At 31.9% G+C, this 19586-nt stretch overlaps 1 protein-coding gene and 1 long non-coding RNA gene across 2 annotated transcripts in view; one reads left to right on the top strand and one right to left on the bottom strand.

Annotated features, from left to right (window-relative positions):
- Positions 1-19586, bottom strand: part of LOC137631608 (uncharacterized) — a 257253-nt gene that overhangs the window by 157043 nt on the left and 80624 nt on the right. The window lies entirely within an intron of this gene.
- LOC137631607 (calcium-activated chloride channel regulator 2-like) overlaps positions 1-19586 on the top strand; it is a 125555-nt gene that overhangs the window by 93338 nt on the left and 12631 nt on the right. The window contains exon 4 of the mRNA XM_068363472.1: positions 18998-19106. Within this exon, the coding sequence (XP_068219573.1) occupies positions 18998-19106 (109 nt within the window). The remainder of the gene's footprint in view (positions 1-18997; positions 19107-19586) is intronic.

The following is a 19586-nucleotide window of genomic DNA, read 5'->3' as shown; positions in this document are numbered from 1 at the left end:
ATTCAAACTAGAAATTAAAATAACTAATTTAATCAGAACGACCCAGTGAACTATTATAAACTTGCTTGAACTATTTTGGTATCAGTGGCTTCAAGTTACAGTAAGAAAGTTATAACGATAAGTTAATTTATGGGACCATTTATAAATTCTTCCACTCAACGCATTTACTATTTTCATTACCCTATTATAGACTAACACAATGATGAACACACCTTATAATCTGATCCCCTTTACATATATATATAAATATATATATATATATATATATATATATATATATATATATATATATATATATATATATATATATAAACATATATGTATATATATACATATATGTATATATACACACACACATATATATATATATATATATATATATATATATATATATATATTATATATATATTATATATACAAATACATACATACATACCTACATATATATATATATATATATATATATATATATATATATATATATATATATATGTGTGTGTGTGTGTGTGTGTATATTATATGTATATATACCTACATATACTGTATATACATACATACATACATACATATATATATATATATATATATGTGTGTGTGTGTGTGTGTGTGTGTGTGTATAAAGTTAAACACAGGGATAAAGAAAGTATTATGAATGGAATGAATTTGCAAAATGTTACTACAATGACAATAATTGCTTCGCCTTTTAAATCACATAAGTTTTATTTTCCCTTAATTTTACCTGCAAACCATTTGACAAATGTTCATTTTATCGCATAACCTAACGAACAGCAAAGTCCATCATCTAACAAAAGGTAATAAAACGTTTTAACACATAAAATGTGAAATGTCGACTATTAGTGCTCTAAGGTTTGACAAGAGCATTTTAGGTCGTCTTTCCGTACTTCTTTGGATATACAAATAATTAAGATACGATTAAAGTAAAATAACTGAAGGCCCTAATCCCGTAAAAACCTTTCTGTTTCAAAATTGACGGTTCAAACATAATTCAACAAGAAAATCCATATTACAAAATATCTAAGATACCATTGACAAATTTTTGTTTAATCAAAACTCAAGTGTATCAAAATAAGGTTTCCCACCATTGGTGGAAGTCTGTTAACCTATTACATGTGTTACTTTCACTCTGCTCAATAGTTATGGTTATTATTTCAGCAGTACTTAGCTAGGACTGACAATTAGTTTAAATATTTAGTGTTTCACTTATACTTTTCCCCCTTACATGATTTCCTAGATTGCTCCAAAAAACATAGTTTTGTAATCAGGGCACGATATCTCCCTACCATCTCAAAGTTATCCAATCTATTATTTAGTGGCTTTATTGTGATGTTTTCTGGAATTAAAATTATGTTTTAATTCAGGCCTACTTTTTTCCCGACTTTTATACTTAAAGTGATTTTTTATGGCCTTGGTGTGTGCATTATCCCATCAATGTTCCGGATACTATCATTTTCTAAAGCTGACCTTAAAGTAATCTAGTTCCTCGTCAAGGTATAATAAACCAGAGATTCGATAAACAATAGTGATTAGCCTTGTAATAATTCCTATATTAAGAGATTAAGAGGATCAATGAACACCTGGAAAGAAGCGTTGATGATATCCCACGACCTTGAATGCATCAATGAAAGGTAATTCAGGAGGATCTAGCTGGAAGTCTCTATGACAGGATATCGGATGAGGTCATGGCTTAATCTCTGGGTCATCTTTTATGACCACATCTTGAGCCGTCGGTGTAATCCAGGTGTATACATTATATTTATTGTTAATTTGTTCTCTTCATTTATTTATTTCCTTATTTCCTTTCCTCACTGGGCTATTTTTCCCTGTTGGAGCCCCTGGGCTTATAGCATCTTGCTTTTCCAACTAGGGTTGTAGCTTGGATAGTAATAATAATAATAATACACCTCTATAATTGCACGTACTTCTACATCGTTAACTTGACTAAAGAGAGAGGCAGTTAGCCTTTAATAATTCATAAAGATCGACAAATAAATGAAATCTCTCATATGAAACTATGAGAATTAATGGTGTTTTCAATATACATACATAATATATATATATATATATATATATATATATATATATATATATATATATATATATATATATATATATATATAAGATATATATGCATATATATAATTATATAAATATATATAATATATATAAATATATATATTTATTTATACACACACATATATATATATATATATATTTATATATATATATATATATATATATATATATATATATATATATATATATATATATATATATATATATATTATATACTGTACACACACATGCATGTGGGTGTTGATATAGGGATTGCATCTATGTAAATGTGATGATTCATCTATATGAATACAACAATGATAATTTCAGTCTACATGATCCACATAATGAATAAACATAACAATAATGAAAAAGGAGAATCGAGAAGAAAAATGAGACCTAACATTAGTTTCCTGAAGATGAACAACACAAATGTATCTCCATTTCCCATCCTCTTCTTATCCCATCCCCACCACCACCGCACCTTATGTTCTGGGGCATTTAATGTAGGCAATGAAAAATACATTCATTTCTGGTGGCAGCGGGAATGAAAATTTTTCGCTTGCTGGGCTCAGACTACGACCTAAATTAGATTTGTCGCTGAAACCGTTAAACTATTCGAGTTACTTGTTCTGGAATTATTCTGGCAAATGTGAATCTAGGGAGTTTTCCTATTTCCGACTAATCTTAGTACTTGTGTTTAGTGTTTGCCAAGTCGTGCAGCCTTAAAGTGTCCACAAAACTGTTTTAGTCCGACAGCCGTGTGTTGTAGCATGCAAGAGCTTAAAAGGAGTGATTTGTGAATGCAAATGTCTGGATTGTTTTGGGAAGTTCATTTCCATAGAACGAATATTGATTTACAAATGAGATAAACAGGACCAATAGCTACAAATAAAATTCCCACTATCTTTAGACTTTTCATCTGTTGCATCGTCTCTCTCTCTCTCTCTCTCTCTCTCTCTCTCTCTCTCTCTCTCTCTCTCTCTCTCTCTCTCTCTCTCTCCTTTTTGGTTATAGCCAGACGTAACAACACACAAATCATTAGTTTACGTGCTACGATTCTTCAGCTTCGGTCATAATCCCTCATATAATAGACAGACGTGAAATCACATTGCGTCTACATATTTCAGATTATGTCGACGTCTGGAAAGCACAAAAGTTTGCAAATCAGCATAAACTCAACTGTATTTCGTTTAGTGTGAAAATAAATTCTATTTGCATTACAAAAACATTGAACAGAAACAGTTTGCAAGGAATTTGCCATATTCTTTTACTAATACTTAGATGTGCACAACATGGAATTATTAAACTCTGGATAAACGATTAATTGTAACTTGAACAGTAAACAATGTTAATAAACGTCAGTATATAAATGTGTAAGCACCACATAATGAATCCCATTTACAAATTGCTATACAGCAATATATAAGAACTTCACTGGCCATCATATTACGCTTTAAATGCACGTCCGTAATATATTTAAAAAAAAAAAAATGATGAAATGCATGATAGCTTGTACCTCTCTGAACACAAATATAAATCAGGTAGAAAAAAAAAAAAACTTCAAAGAAACGTTAATCATATAGACATTATATTCAGTATTATCGTTTCTGTACGATCTATAATAAATTGTTGTTAACACAAGCCGAAGATATAGATATATTCATCCAATTGCCATTTCGCACACGTACTTGACAAACCGGCAATGTTTCCAAATAATTCTCAGGTTGCTGTTTTCCCAATGAATTTCAAAGACCTAAATAAAATACATGATCTAGTTGTAGACATAACTAACTATGAAACTACTCTCCATGTTATTGGAGAAAGTTTGTTTTCTTGAGGACTAATATGTACCTGTCATCATAGTATAAATGCGATAAATTTAAACGTTCACAAAACACATCAGCTCGATCATGCTCAGACAACTCAAAAACAACGTCTTAATCTCGGATAAATTTTCCGTTAATGAAAATACACATTACGAAAAAGGATTTTTTTCTATTGACTTCGAAAACTCCGCTTATCCAATTTCTTGAATGCCCAAAAAGGAAAATGAAAACATTAACATCAGCAATACTTACAAGGCTACAGATTTTTTTTACTAACATTGTGTGTGAGTGTGTTTTCATAAAAAAAAAAAAATATGTTAACTGCAAAAACAGGAAGAGATGGAAACCACATGCTCTAAAAATGTACATTTTATCTGGAGGTAGAAAAAAATCCTTTTTATGTATTGATATGCTAACTTTTACCTACTCTGGAAATACATCAGTCATATGCAACGTTCAGAAAATATGAAAGTTATGGAAATAAACTTCTCAATTTTCCCAATCATTTGGGATTTAACTTATAAAATCTTCAAACAAGTGAGCTATCATATTCAAAATGAAATTATTTTTCCAAAAAATATCAATTCCTACCAAACTTAATTAAAAGTAAATGCTTTAAGATATTGCCCAGAATATGGCTTCATTTTGGTGTCTCTGGTCCAAAAATATTTTGCTAATCTGAAATCCAGTGAACAAGAACCATGGTCCATGTTTTCTCAATATGGATCTAATTTATCAGATTCTGAGGCAATGGTAATTCTTTTAAGAACTGCAAAAAGTGAAGACAACTGACAGGGAAGAAAAGACTAATGAGGCATAATTAAATTAAGTGTTTTCTTATATAGAATTTTTAAATGACAAAACCAATAATGATATATTAGTTATACTCCCAGAGGTAATGGCACAGAGCAAATGGCAAAAACAACGACTTAAATAACTGTACCAAAAGTAATTTTCTCCCTCGCTATTGACTTCATAAATGACACAACAAAAAATATAATCATCATTAAGATTTTTATCATTATTGTTATTTTGCCGGAAGTATATATCATATTTAACATAATCAAAACAGCCCATATATCATCTTGCCAAGCAATCTCCCCTACAACAGAGAGCATTTAAGCAAGAGAGGAGACATGTCTGAATGGACTAAAATTTCCATAAGAAATTAGGATGATAATTTAAAATAAAAAGAAAAAATAAAATTTTCTGATGAAGGATGATACTTTTAGAAAAAAAAACTTTCATAGCTTCAGCCATCTCATAAAACTATATATCAATTGATTACATATGAGAAATGAATGATAGTATATGCCCAAGCGATGATTTTGGAAATTTCAGGATAATATGGTTGAAAGTTGCTACTCCTATCAAATGTTAAACGAGAGAGAGAGAGAGAGAGAGAGAGAGAGAGAGAGAGAGAGAGAGAGAGAGAAAGAGAGAGAGAGAGAGAGAGAGAGTTAAATAAATATCATACTCGTATAAAATAAACACTTAAAGTTAACCCCACAAATGCTTTAACTGTAGATATATTCCTGTTAATACTGTAGTTTCAGAACAATTAATATCAAGTGCGAAGTGAATGTTTCTAATTGCACAAACGAAATTGAACATATAATTTACTTGACCTAATTGTAAATTTTCTGGATGGACACCCAATAGCATATTATCAAACAAATATCACTATAACCATAAAAAACATTACCACACGAGAAAGCACTATAATATTGCGTAAATAAATCTACAAATATTTGCCATTTTTTAATAAATCGGTTAATTTGCACTCAGAAAAGTAGATATCATGATGTAAAAACGGGCAAAATGACCTTCATCTCATTAGGCCTACTTCCAATATCGAAATTTTAAACTTCTCTTTCAAGCAAAAACGCAGGCATTTTACATAGATAATCCCACGACATTCTTGTTAGACGCAATCTCCCAAAAAATAAAGCGTGAATATAACCCAGCTAAGTCCTGTTAACTTTGACTGGACTGAAAATATTCATTTCCGATGGTTCTCGTTTTCTGTTGAATCTACTGTAGTCGCATTTTCGCTCAAAAGATGGCAGCTCTAGCATTTGTTCTCCTTTAAATAGCTGGTCGATGGTCGAAATTGAACAATTTCACTTAAAAAATAGTCAATCTTATATTATTTCTTTACGTATACGTCTTGAATAAATATGATGCTTAACTATTAGACATAAAAAACGAACGTAATAACCTTGAATAAACGTCAAAATAGACGTAAAATTCGTTTTAATGTAAAATTAAATATATCTATTGTTTTTCTTCAAATATGCAGAAAAGCTTCAACATCAGGAAAGTCTCAATGGGTCTGTAGTTCTCAATTGGTACACGACACGGGAACCGAACGGAATTTCATGAACTCACTTATAACTTGTGCCCGTTAACATATGGGCTAATAAATGTATTTCTTACAGGGCCAATTTCGATCACATATGAATAGTTGGCATATAAAATATTCTGTGAAATATTTTGCAACAAACAAAATATTGAAATTTAATGTTTTAATTATATTCAATAGGTCTAACCACGTATGCATAAATTTGGACTTGGTTACCAAATACATTGAAAGTCCTAATGGACATTTGGATACACATAAGTAGAACAAGTATGCTACTTTTGTGAGTACCATATATATTCCATAAATAAATTAAACCAGTCAAGTGTTGCATAACACCAGTGAAATGATAGAAATAAAAATAGTTTCTTGAGAAATATCTAAGTGTTTATCATATTTACTTTATTGCCTGTACAAGTATAATATCTCCATAAAAAAAGTAAGAGGGCAAACTCGAGTATGAGTACCGTCAGAAAGAACCAAAGGTACCATCTTTTAAAAAAAAAAAAAAAAAAAAAAAAAAAACCTACAACGAATGGCTACAAAAAATATTGATGAAACCAATTTCACAAAAGAAACTAAATCAAGAAGTAAAATAGCTTCCAATTTACTAAATTGACATTTGCATGATTTAGTTGAAACTGAAATTAAATTTAAACGAAACGAAAAAGATTGGACCGAGCAAATGGATCTAAAATAATCTTGTATCTAAACTAGTTTGAATTGTTCATGAAGTTAACTTAAGTTGTATTTACTGATATTTTCTAAGCAATAAAAAATCGTAAATTATTGTAGGCCTACATATCAGATGTATATAATTGAACTGCGTTTCCCTAAGCAAGTTAACACTATATATTATTCTACACCATTTACACATGGAAAATAACAAAGAGATAGAAGAGAGTAAAATTTTATATTGCTCATTATTTTTTCTTCATATAAGTTAAATATCAAAAGGAATTATTTAATTTTTTCATCTCTCTCTCTCTCTCTCTCTCTCTCTCTCTCTCTCTCTCTCTCTCTCTCTCTCTCATATACTGTATATATAATATATATATATATATATGAGAGAGAGAGAGAGAGAGAGAGAGAGAGAGAGAGAGAGAGAGAGAGATGAAAAAAATGAAATAATTCCTTTTGATATTTAACTAACAAAGAAAAAATAAAGAGCAATATAAAATTGTGTACATGCTGTATACACAATTTTTGCCCGTTGACGCCTTTCACAGCTGTACTTACTTGTTACAATAATCCGGTCGCATTTATATTGATGGTCTGTTAGCATTACAACGCAAATATGAAAATTTGAAAATAAGACGGAAATGATAAATTGAAGCATGGATCCATATGCAAAGTATCTAAATCTGGAATAGGCACCAACCTCTTTCTAATTTAAAGAGCTAAACTCTAACGTAAAATGACATCTACTGTAAATGAATTAGTTTCTCGATAGGAAAACTTTACAAAAGCAAACTATTTTTTCACTTAATTTTGAAATAGAACTGTTAGTAACTTAGACATAATTATCAAATTAGTAGAGCAAGTGTGGAAGGCGAGAGTGATTCAAATGTATGTGCTACTCGTTGGAAATGGAAGGTATTTCATAGTGTTCGATGCTGGTCTTTCTACGTACGATATTTAATAGTAAAATTTGAAATTTCTAACAATTGAAATATAAGAAACTATTTTTTTTATGCATAAAACAATCGGTGTCGGCTCACACAAATTGCAATTATTCGTGGAGCTTTTGATCGTTATTGTTGAGAGAGAGAGAGAGAGAGAGAGAGAGAGAGAGAGAGAGAGAGAGAGAGAGAGAGAGAGAGAGAGAGAGAGAGAGAATATAACCGTGAAAGATGCCCTGTCTCACAAAGTTATATTCCTATCTCTCCCAAAATTTTAATCACTTATTGACAGTCATGATTCCCACTTCACCTGAATTTGTTTAAACCTTGCTAGCCTACAGAGTACAAAAAAACAAAAATAACTGCCAAAACATAACCTCGAACAGGAGGTAATTACACGAAAGCTCTCAATGAAACACGAGAAATAACAGCAGAACCAAACCTAAACACCTCCATCGTCTCTAAACCAACACGGAACATTTCTTGGCAAACAGAAAAAATGCAATTAAAAGTTTCCGGAATAGACCATTGTGTTTACGGCATCTCCTTATTGCTATTTGATTTGTGCCTTAAAAAGTCATTATGCAATTTGAATCCATTGGGAAAAACTACCTGGAACTGACTATACTTTACTGCTACAATGGCCATCTAAAAGAAACAAATTTCATGTCATTTTATATAAAAACAATAGCAAAAATAAAATAACCGTTGTTTAAATAACAGTAATATTAACAATAATAATAATAAAAATAATAATAATAATAATAATAATAATAATAATAATAATAATAATAATAATAATAATCTGATTCAAAGCGTTTTCCTCGTAGAATATTAAGATTTCAACCTTTGAAATTTTACCGCCATCATCATCTAACAATGTCGTCGTTTGAATATGCAGTATAAACCTTGCAAGTCTCTCTCTCATGTTCCTTGGCACTTAGGGTACGCCTCTTGAGGTTATGGGCTCAGCAAGATGTGCGTTGAGATTGTGAGAGAGAGAGAGAGAGAGAGAGAGAGAGAGAGAGAGAGAGAGAGAGAGAGAGAGAGAGAGAGAGAGAGAGAGAGAGAGAGAGAGAGAATTATAAAAACAGCATCAGAAGGTGAAGAATTCACAGATAACTTAAGGGATAACCTGAATTAGAATAAGTGGAAAATGAGGATCGGAAAATTAACATTTGAAAGTTATGTATATCAGAAATAGTAATTAACTGCAAGAAAGAAGTCAAAAGAATAAACATTCATAAATATAGAGAAATGTATGGGAACTGGTAAAGAAATGTTCTGAAGCAACTGAATTACATTGGTGACAAAAAGTGGTCTTGGAGAGGTGGTGCAATATTGTAATGAAATTATGCTGAAAGCAGGATATTTTAGGAAGTTTGCAGGAACATTAAAATGAGGCTACCGTGAAGAATTCAATCAACTTACATGAAACTGAAGTAATATTATCAGAAATAAAAGCATAAAATGTATTTTCCACATGATTCACTCACATACGACCTCCTAAAACCAAATTCTAATTTGTGTAAAAATTCCTAAGTTTCAAAGTTTTATATAAAAATAAAACAGGAGAATTTTTACACAAACTAGTACAGACGAACAAGAAGAAATTGCCTGAACACAGCCACACAATTCAAATCTTTACAAAATTATTTCCGTTTACAAATTAAGAAAGGCGATTATCATAACAATCGAAGCGTTAGTGCTGATTTCATTTTCAGTTTTTCTCATAAATATGAATTTATTTGCAGTTATCCTCCAACACCGGAAAGGTCAAAATCTTATTATTACTGCAGACCAATACCTTTAAAAACCTGGCATCTGCAGTGTGGCTCAAAAGGCCCTATTTATTCTATTCTTTTAATCAAATATACTATGCTTAGTAAAACCCTAATCCCTAATACAGAAATATTAACATACAGAGCTTTTACTTCTTTTCCATAATGCACTAAAAAAAATTTTACACACTATTATAACAACTCGACAAAAAGGGTTGGTAATCTTAAATACATAAATCCTAACTTTCAAGGTAGTAGGTTGGCCAAGGCACCAGCCACCCGGTAAGATACTACCGCTAAAGAGTTATTGGGTCCTTTGCCTGGCCAGACAGTATTACCTTAGATCCCTCTCTCTGGTTACGGCTCACTTCATCTTTTCCGAAACATACACACAATAGTCTGGCCTCTCCTTTACACATTCTCCTCCTTCTGCATACACTAGACAACACTGAAATTACCAAACAATTCTTCTTCTTCTCAAGAGGTTAACTACTGTTCTGTAATTGTTCAGTGGCTACTTTCCTCTAGGTAAGGGTTGAAGAGACTCTCTAGCTATGGTAAGCAGCACTTCTAGGGGGGACACTTCAAAATTAAATCATTGTTTTCTAGTCTTGGGTAGTGCCATAGCCTCTGTACCATGGTCTTCCACTGTCTAAGGTTAGAGATCTCTTCCTCTCGTTATTTTGAAGTTTTTTCTCTCTTTTTATTTCAAGTTTTTATAGTTTATATATGAATTATTTATTTTAATGTTTCTATTGTTCTTTAACTTCTCTTGTAGTTTTTTCTTATTTCCTTTCTTCACGGGGATATTTTCCCTGTTGGAGCCCTGGGGCTTATAGCTTTTCCAACTAGGGTTGTAGCTTAGCAAATAATAATAATAATAATAATAATAATTATGAAAAGCCTTCTCCTCCTCATATAATGAAAAACGTGATTACTCCTCTTCCTTTGGTTATTATTAAAAACAAAGACCTTATTAACGAATATAAATGAAAATTGAAATCGAGATCAATTTCCATCATCAGAAAATTAATTAAAAATTTCTACATTAATACAACGAATACGCTAAAACTTTTACTCAATTAATACAAGAGTAACGCATTACGCAAATGGCTTCTCATTTACCCAACCCACCTCAACTACGCACAAAATCCATTTTTATATAACAAATTTTCCATGAAATATAATTTCAAAACACAAAAATCAACCACACGTTTAATTAGGAGAACATTTCAAGTGTCATATTCCATTCCACGATACAAAATATAAAAAATTTCTTTGATACCTTCCCATTTAGCATAAAGTTCTTTGTAACTTTCTTTCCCCATAGATAAATTAAATAAGTGTAGCTTTGATATAATTGAAGAATAAACCCCCAAAAAGTACATTCATATTCCTCATTAAGCAAATTTAATGCTAAGTTCATATATAATCAATAGACTTAAGACACGCACAACAAAAATTCTCCAAAATTATTATAAAGTAGTATTATACCTTCATCATCATAACATTAACAGTATTTAATTTCATTTATAACTGAATAGATATTCTATATCACGTTGTCTTGATATAAACCAGATGTAGAAAAATACCTCTAGGTCGAGTAATTGCGACACCAAGGTGAAATTTGTTATGGGAAGTTATTAAAGGCTATTCAATCATCTAGACCAAGGGTTCCCGAACACTTCAGACCATCGAACCCTTCACGGGATCCTTGACTCCTCATCGACCCCCACGCATGTTCAAAAATAGATAAATAATTATTCCGTATTTAAGGATAGTGATTCCTTCTCACGTCTCCCGATAAAGTTAATTAACCTTTTACGTTGTTATTCCAGTTCTGTTTCTTTTCAGTTGCTTTGCTAAACCTATTTGTGCGAATGAGAAAACGTCATAAATAGCCTAGACACTAAGAATAGATATTATGCCGTTTGATTGAACTGGGTGACATCATTAAAAGGATAAATGTGTTTGGTGAGCAGTAACATGGGCATTGGTGTATGGTGAATTTTATTCGTAAGTCACCACACTAAGGTTCTAAACAAGCAAAACAGATAAAGCCCCTTTATGCTTGAACGGTGATACCAAACACAGCCGATGAGAGTATTTGAGTTGCAGATATCAACTCATCAAGTTTGAAGGAAACAGAGGCACAAATGTTGCCTGCATTATAATCCTAATCTGATCAATGCTCAATTGCAGTGTTTGCACTTGATGGTATATATTTAAAAGCTTCAACAATCTTCCTTCATATCAGATTCAGTTAGGTCTTCAACAGTTGGTATCATGATCGATCTCCTCAACAATGACACATAATTTCCCTTTCTTTGTTACTGCGTGATACCTCCAAGTCTCTTCTAGTATCACCACTGGAAGATAATTAAAATAAAAATTGCCGTTTTTATTCTTTTCAGAATGAACTTTTCTTAATGATATCAACATCGAAGGTTTCATTGCTTCATTACTGAAAACCCTTTCCCATAAAAAGCACATGGGAATGGTTTCATTGGCAAATGAAAGTACGACTCCAAATTTCCAATACTCTTATGAATAATGTCTGAATTTATTCTTAGCTGAAACGACCACCACTGCGGTTATTGGAAAATATGAGAAATAAGTAAATGTTCACCGAGACCTACACTCCAATAGCTATGGGTATTGCATAAGCAATGACTTAGCTGAATATATCTGGACTAATTTGCTCAAACTTAGTGATGCAGGATAGAAACTTATGTGGCAGGGATTGAGATAAGCCTACACAGCTGAGCGTTCCATAACCCAGACTTAAAAAAATAAATTTACTCTAAGACTAACATGAAATGTGCCTGAATGTTACGAGGCAGTATAACTGATGATAATTATATGTTCACAGAGTACCCGAAATGATTCAACATATGAATAAAGAAGACGCAAGTCAATATGCCAATTTAATAATGCCTAAAAAACGGTTAGCCGTCTTGTGACTCCATCTAATGATAAATCATTGTATCTCCCCAATATAATAAAAAGCAAGTGTCTGGCTTTATACATACATACATACATATATACAAATATATATACACATACACACACACGCATATATATATAATACATATATATATATATATATATATATATATATATATATATATATATATATATATATATATATATATATCGGTCACGCTGAGCTCTCCCCTTCCCTCTCTCGAGTAAGGGGGGAGAGGAATAGTCATACCACCTTGAGTCATACCCTGATAGAGGGGGTTGCTTGTGCGTGAGAGTGCATATCTATCTAGATATTTAGCCGTCGTCTGACAGGTCGCATACACTAGTATAATAATAATTATGCCTCAGCAAACACAATATAAAATAGACGGCAAAGAATAATTATGTGAAAAAAAAGATGTGAATAAGAACTTTATATTCTCTTATATAATTTTGAGTAGCCTATTATAAACGTCCCTACCAGACGATCTATTAGAAGTGAGTTCAAGACCCACTCTAGCTCGATAGCTTCTAGTGGTGACTGCAACTCTCCAACCTTGTGAGCTATGGGTGGGAGGTTTGGGAGAGCCTCTGGGTCTTCCGGCTGAGTCATCTGCAGCCATTGCTTGGCCTGCCCTGGTCCTAGCTTGATGGAGAGGGGGAGCTTGGACGCTGAGCATATGTATATGTAGTCAGTCTCTAGTCTAGGGCATTCCCCTGCCTCTATAACATTATCCTGTCCCTTAAAACCTTCACAGTTAATATCAGTTTTCGATTAAAAAGTTCAACTAGACCCCATTGTTTTTCGATTCCCTTAAAACCTAATGACATTTATCACCCTCTGGATAATCTCATCAACCAATTTGGCGACCCCTGATCTAGGCTATGGAAAAAAGCAACACAAACCAACAATGACACAAGGAACAAGGTGCCCCTCATACCCTGGTTGCCGTCTAAAAATTTGGATTTATTAAGAATTTGCGTAATTAGGTGCTCGTAAAAGAAACAGTTTGACAATCCACCGTATACAGAATAACGTGGTGCTTACTGGAATTATATATCATGAACTATCTATGTGATTTTGACTTCTCGCAGAAGTTACAGTATCTACATTATATCGTAAGTATTAATCCAATAATTCAATGACTAGTACCTGTTTTATTAATCAACATATATAGGGTCAATTATGAAAAATATTCATATTTACTCCAAAAATATGAGAGAGAGAGAGAGAGAGAGAGAGAGAGAGAGAGAGAGAGAGAGAGAGAGAGAGAGAGAGAGAGAGAGAGAGAGAGAGAGAGAGAGAGAGAGAGAGATTTAATACTAAAACAGAACTTTGAGAGATTAGGTTGAGTCACTTAGATAAATGAAACAGAATTATCTAGTCAAAAATCAACAAACGAGATTTTGCATAACCAGAGATAATCAAAATTTCAGATGGGCAAAGTTTAAACAGAAAAAAAATGCAGTTACCCAAGAAAGAAACAAGACACTGTCAAAATCACAAAGCGCTCCTAAAAACTTCCAATATTCTTTTCTTTAGGAAGTTGCATTTTAATTAATTCCAGACAAGTCTCGGTGGTGCTTATGATTGGGCTATCAAAGAGTGGCAAAACTCTTAACATAAAAATACAAGGGTTGGGGGGCAAGATAAATTAGATAATAGAACAAGGACTCTAGGGAAAGGGGCGAATGTGAGGGGTGTCTTATCTGAGCCAAAACTGCGGCATCTGTCATATATGATGACGAAAAAGAAGAAGAAAAAAGAGGAGGATGTGGCAAGGTGGAGAGGAGGAGGATCTGAAACGCTAACTAGATCGTTAGTCACCTGTTATCCGAGTCGTTCCCAAATGACTTGGTTTCATCACGCAGACTTAATTCGAAATTCATCTCCTTGTCACTTTTTGCTGGTCACCTAAATCGCATTAATGGACGGGTGACGAAAGCGACATACACTCACAGAAAAAATATCGTCTTACAATTTACATTGCTAGTTATCTTTTGAGGTAATAATCAGTGTTAGCCAAATCTGGTCTTCTTATATAAAGGATTGCTATATCTTCGTGTTAATGTCAATTCCACTTCTTGTTTTAACTATGGTGCAAATAAAGTTTCTTATATATATTTGTAGAATATATGCCTCAAGCAGTTAGATATTGGTTCGAGGTTCAGTGATTTAAAAATTATTTCCAACCACTCCAATATATACGGAACTCACTGAGTATATTTCAGTTTAAATTTCTATGCATAAAAGTATGCAATCAGTATGTTTAGGGAAATGAAATATATACAGTATAATATTTCCTTAAAAAAACATACTCGAATCATGGCTCACTTCCGTTTTATATGTTAGCTCTGTTGTAAGCCTCGGGACAAATATTTGAGAATCAATCATTTTTATACTTCCAATCAGGATTCACTTCAACCTCTAAGAAATGGTAAAGTTTCTATGTAAAACACAGAAGTATTTTGAACAATAAACGTAGCTTTATTTCATTCTACTTCCAATTTCAATCTCACCGTAACTGCTCATATTCACAGCACCATAGATATCTTGGAATCACGACCTGGATTATTTTTCAATAATTCTGATCCCCTTTCATATCATTCAGTTCCAAACCCTGGGATTCTCTATTCTCTGTATTTCCTTTAATTGTTATCTGTCGTTAGAGTTGATAAACTGCATATAGTTAGCTGAACTTCGACGTCCTTATATGATGGATTAATAATAGAAAGCTTTCCCAGTAGATCGTCATTCATCGTAATATCTGGAAGAAATGCATAAGCAATATATCCCTGGATTTCTTTAATTTCATATAAAGATTTGATATTGCAAAAGTAATCTTCTCCTGTCGCTCCAGTAATCACTGAAATACTTGACATTAAAGGGAGTTATTATTAGGATATGATTGATTTTGAACTGGTTCAACATCCAGCATCAATATTTCCGTGGACAGAAACTTTGCAAAACTTGCCAGTTTAATTTATGCTGGTATGTAATGATAGCTAACGAAAGAAAAATAAGTTACTGGAAAGACAAGTATCTCTATATTATACATAAAGTGTGCAGATTTTTTTAAATAAAATTGAACTCTTGATTAACTTACTTAGCAAATTGTTTTTTTCCAACTTTCTAGAAAATTCAAATAATTTCAACTGGAGACTCGTAGCAAATCGGAATATAATCCAGGTAGCAAATTAAACGGTATCTTCGGGGTTCATTATAAAAATAATCACTAAATTATTACATAACATATAAGTTTAAGGTCTGCAGATATTCAAATATGAAGCTTTTCCTTTCCCTACATTACAAAAAAATCATACTATACGTAAATTTCCAACAAAAGTTTGTTTAATAACCACTTTCATTGCAAATACTCAACAATTAACTAACAGTAAAGCTTTTACTGTTAAGCTATCCTACATTTGCTAATGATTAAAGCAGCGAGCACTCCAGAAATACAAACGTTTTTTTTTTTTCTTATAACACTTAGTTTTTATATAAATACATACATACATACATACATACATACATACGTATATAAATATATATCTATGCATATATATATATATATATATATATATATATATATATATATATATATATATATATATATATACTGTATATATATATATATATATATATATATATACTGTATATATACATATAGATGTATATGTGTATATACTATATATATACAGTATATATATACATATATACATATATATTGTATATATATACATATATATATATATATATATATATATATATATATTGTATATATATATATATATATATATATATATATATATATATATATATATATATATATATATATATATATATATATATATATATTATAGTCTATACACTATCCTAACTTCAAAGTCTATTTTATAACAACCATTAATTTTCGTGATACATAATGACTTCCTCCCTTACTTATGTCATTATGCAAAACACAACTTACTCCACGGCAAAAATGCAGGATCTTTCGCCTGTTGGCAATATGCTTATGATACCGTATACTTTCTGGTACGATTTCTCTTGTTTATATGCTACGAGAATGAATAAGTATGCAAGCTGGTAATATGCTAGAGATTTCCATTAGCAATAACTTGCAGTAACACAGTGATCAGCTGTTAGCTTGCCAACACTACCAATTTATTCCAAATATACACAAGAGCGGTTCCTGCCATTTCGATATAATAAAAAAACCCAAAGATCTATAAAGTTCTTCGCAGAGTATTTGGGAAATACAATTCTCCGATTATATGTGGAAAATCTTGTTAATGAGAAGTGTCAGTGCCTAATATCTCATATCATTTGGGATACAATAAACGAATGGTACCCACCTTTGGAATAAATAAGTTTTTATATACCCGCAGGGAATGAAAAAAGTTTATAACGGTTGCGTTAAACATCTCTATAAAAAAAAAAGAAAAAAAAAACTCGGAGAAAGTGGTAATAGTTATGCTAGTAACTCCGTTTTGATTTTATATTAGCTATATTAACTGAACATGCTATATAGTTGGGATCAACCAATGTATTCGACTGGATGAATACTTGCTGATGATTAGATGTTTATTTATGGAAAGGCTAAAGGAGAGAGCGATCTAATCCCTTTACCTAGCCCAAGCCCAAAGAATGCAAGCAAGAAGGGAAGTGAACCGTTTTCGACAGTCGGACTAAACAACAAATGATTCGATACAAAAGCCCCTTGAAAGATTGAAGGAGAAACCGTAGTTGTAATATAGTTCCAAAGCTTTATTAATATAGCAAATAACAATTACTGACCTGAAAACTCTATCGATTGCCAATATCCTAAGAAAAAATGTTGGAAGAAGGGCCAGGTCAAGTGTTACATTGCCAACTCAGAAAGAAAGGGGGAATCTTCCCTTGAGCTCTACAGATGTAGGAGAAGCAAAGAATATAAAGGGAAGAGGTATTGGTGGAGATATTGAGACAAAACAAGAAGCCTTGCAATTTTGAGTGTTTCATTCCAAACAAGGAAGTACGCAGCAAACGAACAGATTGAAGTGATGATGAAAGGAAGACGTAAAATCATATAGAAATAAACGTCCCCTTACAAAATGCAGACCTAGTAATACTGGCGGCTAAGAAGGATGAATTTGAAGAAACCGGAATACCCGAAATTTTATAGTAAAAAGAAATTAAAATTATGGATTGAGAAAGCAACAGATACAGATAGTAAAAGTATTTAGATATACTCAAAATTAGGACTGATAAATCATGAGAGTATAATTCAAGATCTTGTTAATTAGATTGTCTTTGTAACACACGCAAATAAGGATAAGCAACTACATCTACTTGAACGTAAGTAAAGTACAACTATCTCCCCTTTACTTGTGGGGAGGAAAAAATAGAATAATGAAACAGTTCGCCTCCCATGTCATATATGAAAATTAAGCATACTTTAAACAAAGACAAAATATTCCATACCATATATAAAATATTTTCTACCGAGCGTACCTGGCCATATGCCCTGGTTCAACCCCATTCCAATGTTAATGTATTTGAAACGTTTAATTTCCATTCCTAAAATACTCTAATTCCAAAACACTTCTCTTAAATGACCAATCCGTTTTTTAATCCCATTTATGAGGAGCTATTACGTGGAAAACTGAATCTATACTTGTACGACATTCTAAACATAACTGCATTGTTTTACTACTCATCTCTCTCCACATATTTTAACATTTGTAGTATCCCTCTAGGCCAACTTCTTTTAAACGAATCATCTGCTCTCTTTATCAGTCACTGCCAGTCAGAATTTTCTCCTATTTTTGCCAACGATTCGCCCCTCCATATTTCTTTCAACTCCAACTCTCAGCCTTTAACTAGATTTTGCATTCAAGCTTGAATTCCATTTCTTATCTATTAAGACATTAGATATTTTTTCAAAATGCATCTAAATGCGCATTTTGTAAATTGAATTATAGTTCTCAAAAGTTAGTTTCTCCCCCTTTCAAAGCTTCATCCTCATCCAATTCTCCCATAATTTTCATCATATTGCATCCCTTCAACTTCCTTGTCAGCATACCGAGTCTTCACGTCACCTATATATTTTCAAAGATCCTAAATTTCAAAGTGCTAAGTATGCTCAAATTAATAAATGTAATGCTTTTATGTCGTAAATCTGGTTTTGCTCTCTCTCTCTCTCTCTCTCTCTCTCTCTCTCTCTCTCTCTCTCTCTCTCTCTCTCTCTCTCTCTCTCTCTCTCTCTCTCTCTCTCTCTCTCTCTAAATTGGTTCTTGTACATCAAAACAAGAAAAAAATTAAATTTGTAAATAATTAATGACCTTTAATAACGCTTATATTGGTTTCTCGTGTTATTTCAGATATGCCGATAAAGAGGGACCACCAAAAACTCCGTATGTACACTTTATAAGAAAACCAAATAAAAGGTTTATTCTCCTGATCGAGGACACAACAGTCATGAATGTCCAGGTAGGTTGATCATTCGTAGGACAGGATAACATGGGCCTATCTGATGAACTTTTGAATAAACGATTGTCTAAAATGTAGGATGACTCAAAGAAAACATATACATAAGCACACAGGTTAATTTATTTATATATATATATATATATATATATATATATATATATATATATATATATATATATATATATATATATATATATAATATATATGCGTGTATGTTTATGTATGTATATGTTTTCGAGTATATACTGTATATATACATGCATACAGTATATAAATGAAAAAGGCAAACCATCGTATTAATAAAAGAACGTGAGAAAAGATCTTTATATTTCGAGTAACATCACCCACCCCTTTTGAAAAACCAAAATAGTTTTGGTAGTACACAAAAACTAATACACTAGTTCCTATTTAAGAGTCAAATCAAAGTATGTAAGATAGTTAGCTTGAGGTTGAATCATAAACATAAGGAGAGCCCATCTT

Source organism: Palaemon carinicauda, chromosome 40 (assembly GCF_036898095.1).
Source record: "Palaemon carinicauda isolate YSFRI2023 chromosome 40, ASM3689809v2, whole genome shotgun sequence".
In the NCBI taxonomy this organism is placed as follows: domain Eukaryota; kingdom Metazoa; phylum Arthropoda; class Malacostraca; order Decapoda; family Palaemonidae; genus Palaemon; species Palaemon carinicauda.
This window is presented reverse-complemented; position numbering and strand designations above follow the sequence as displayed.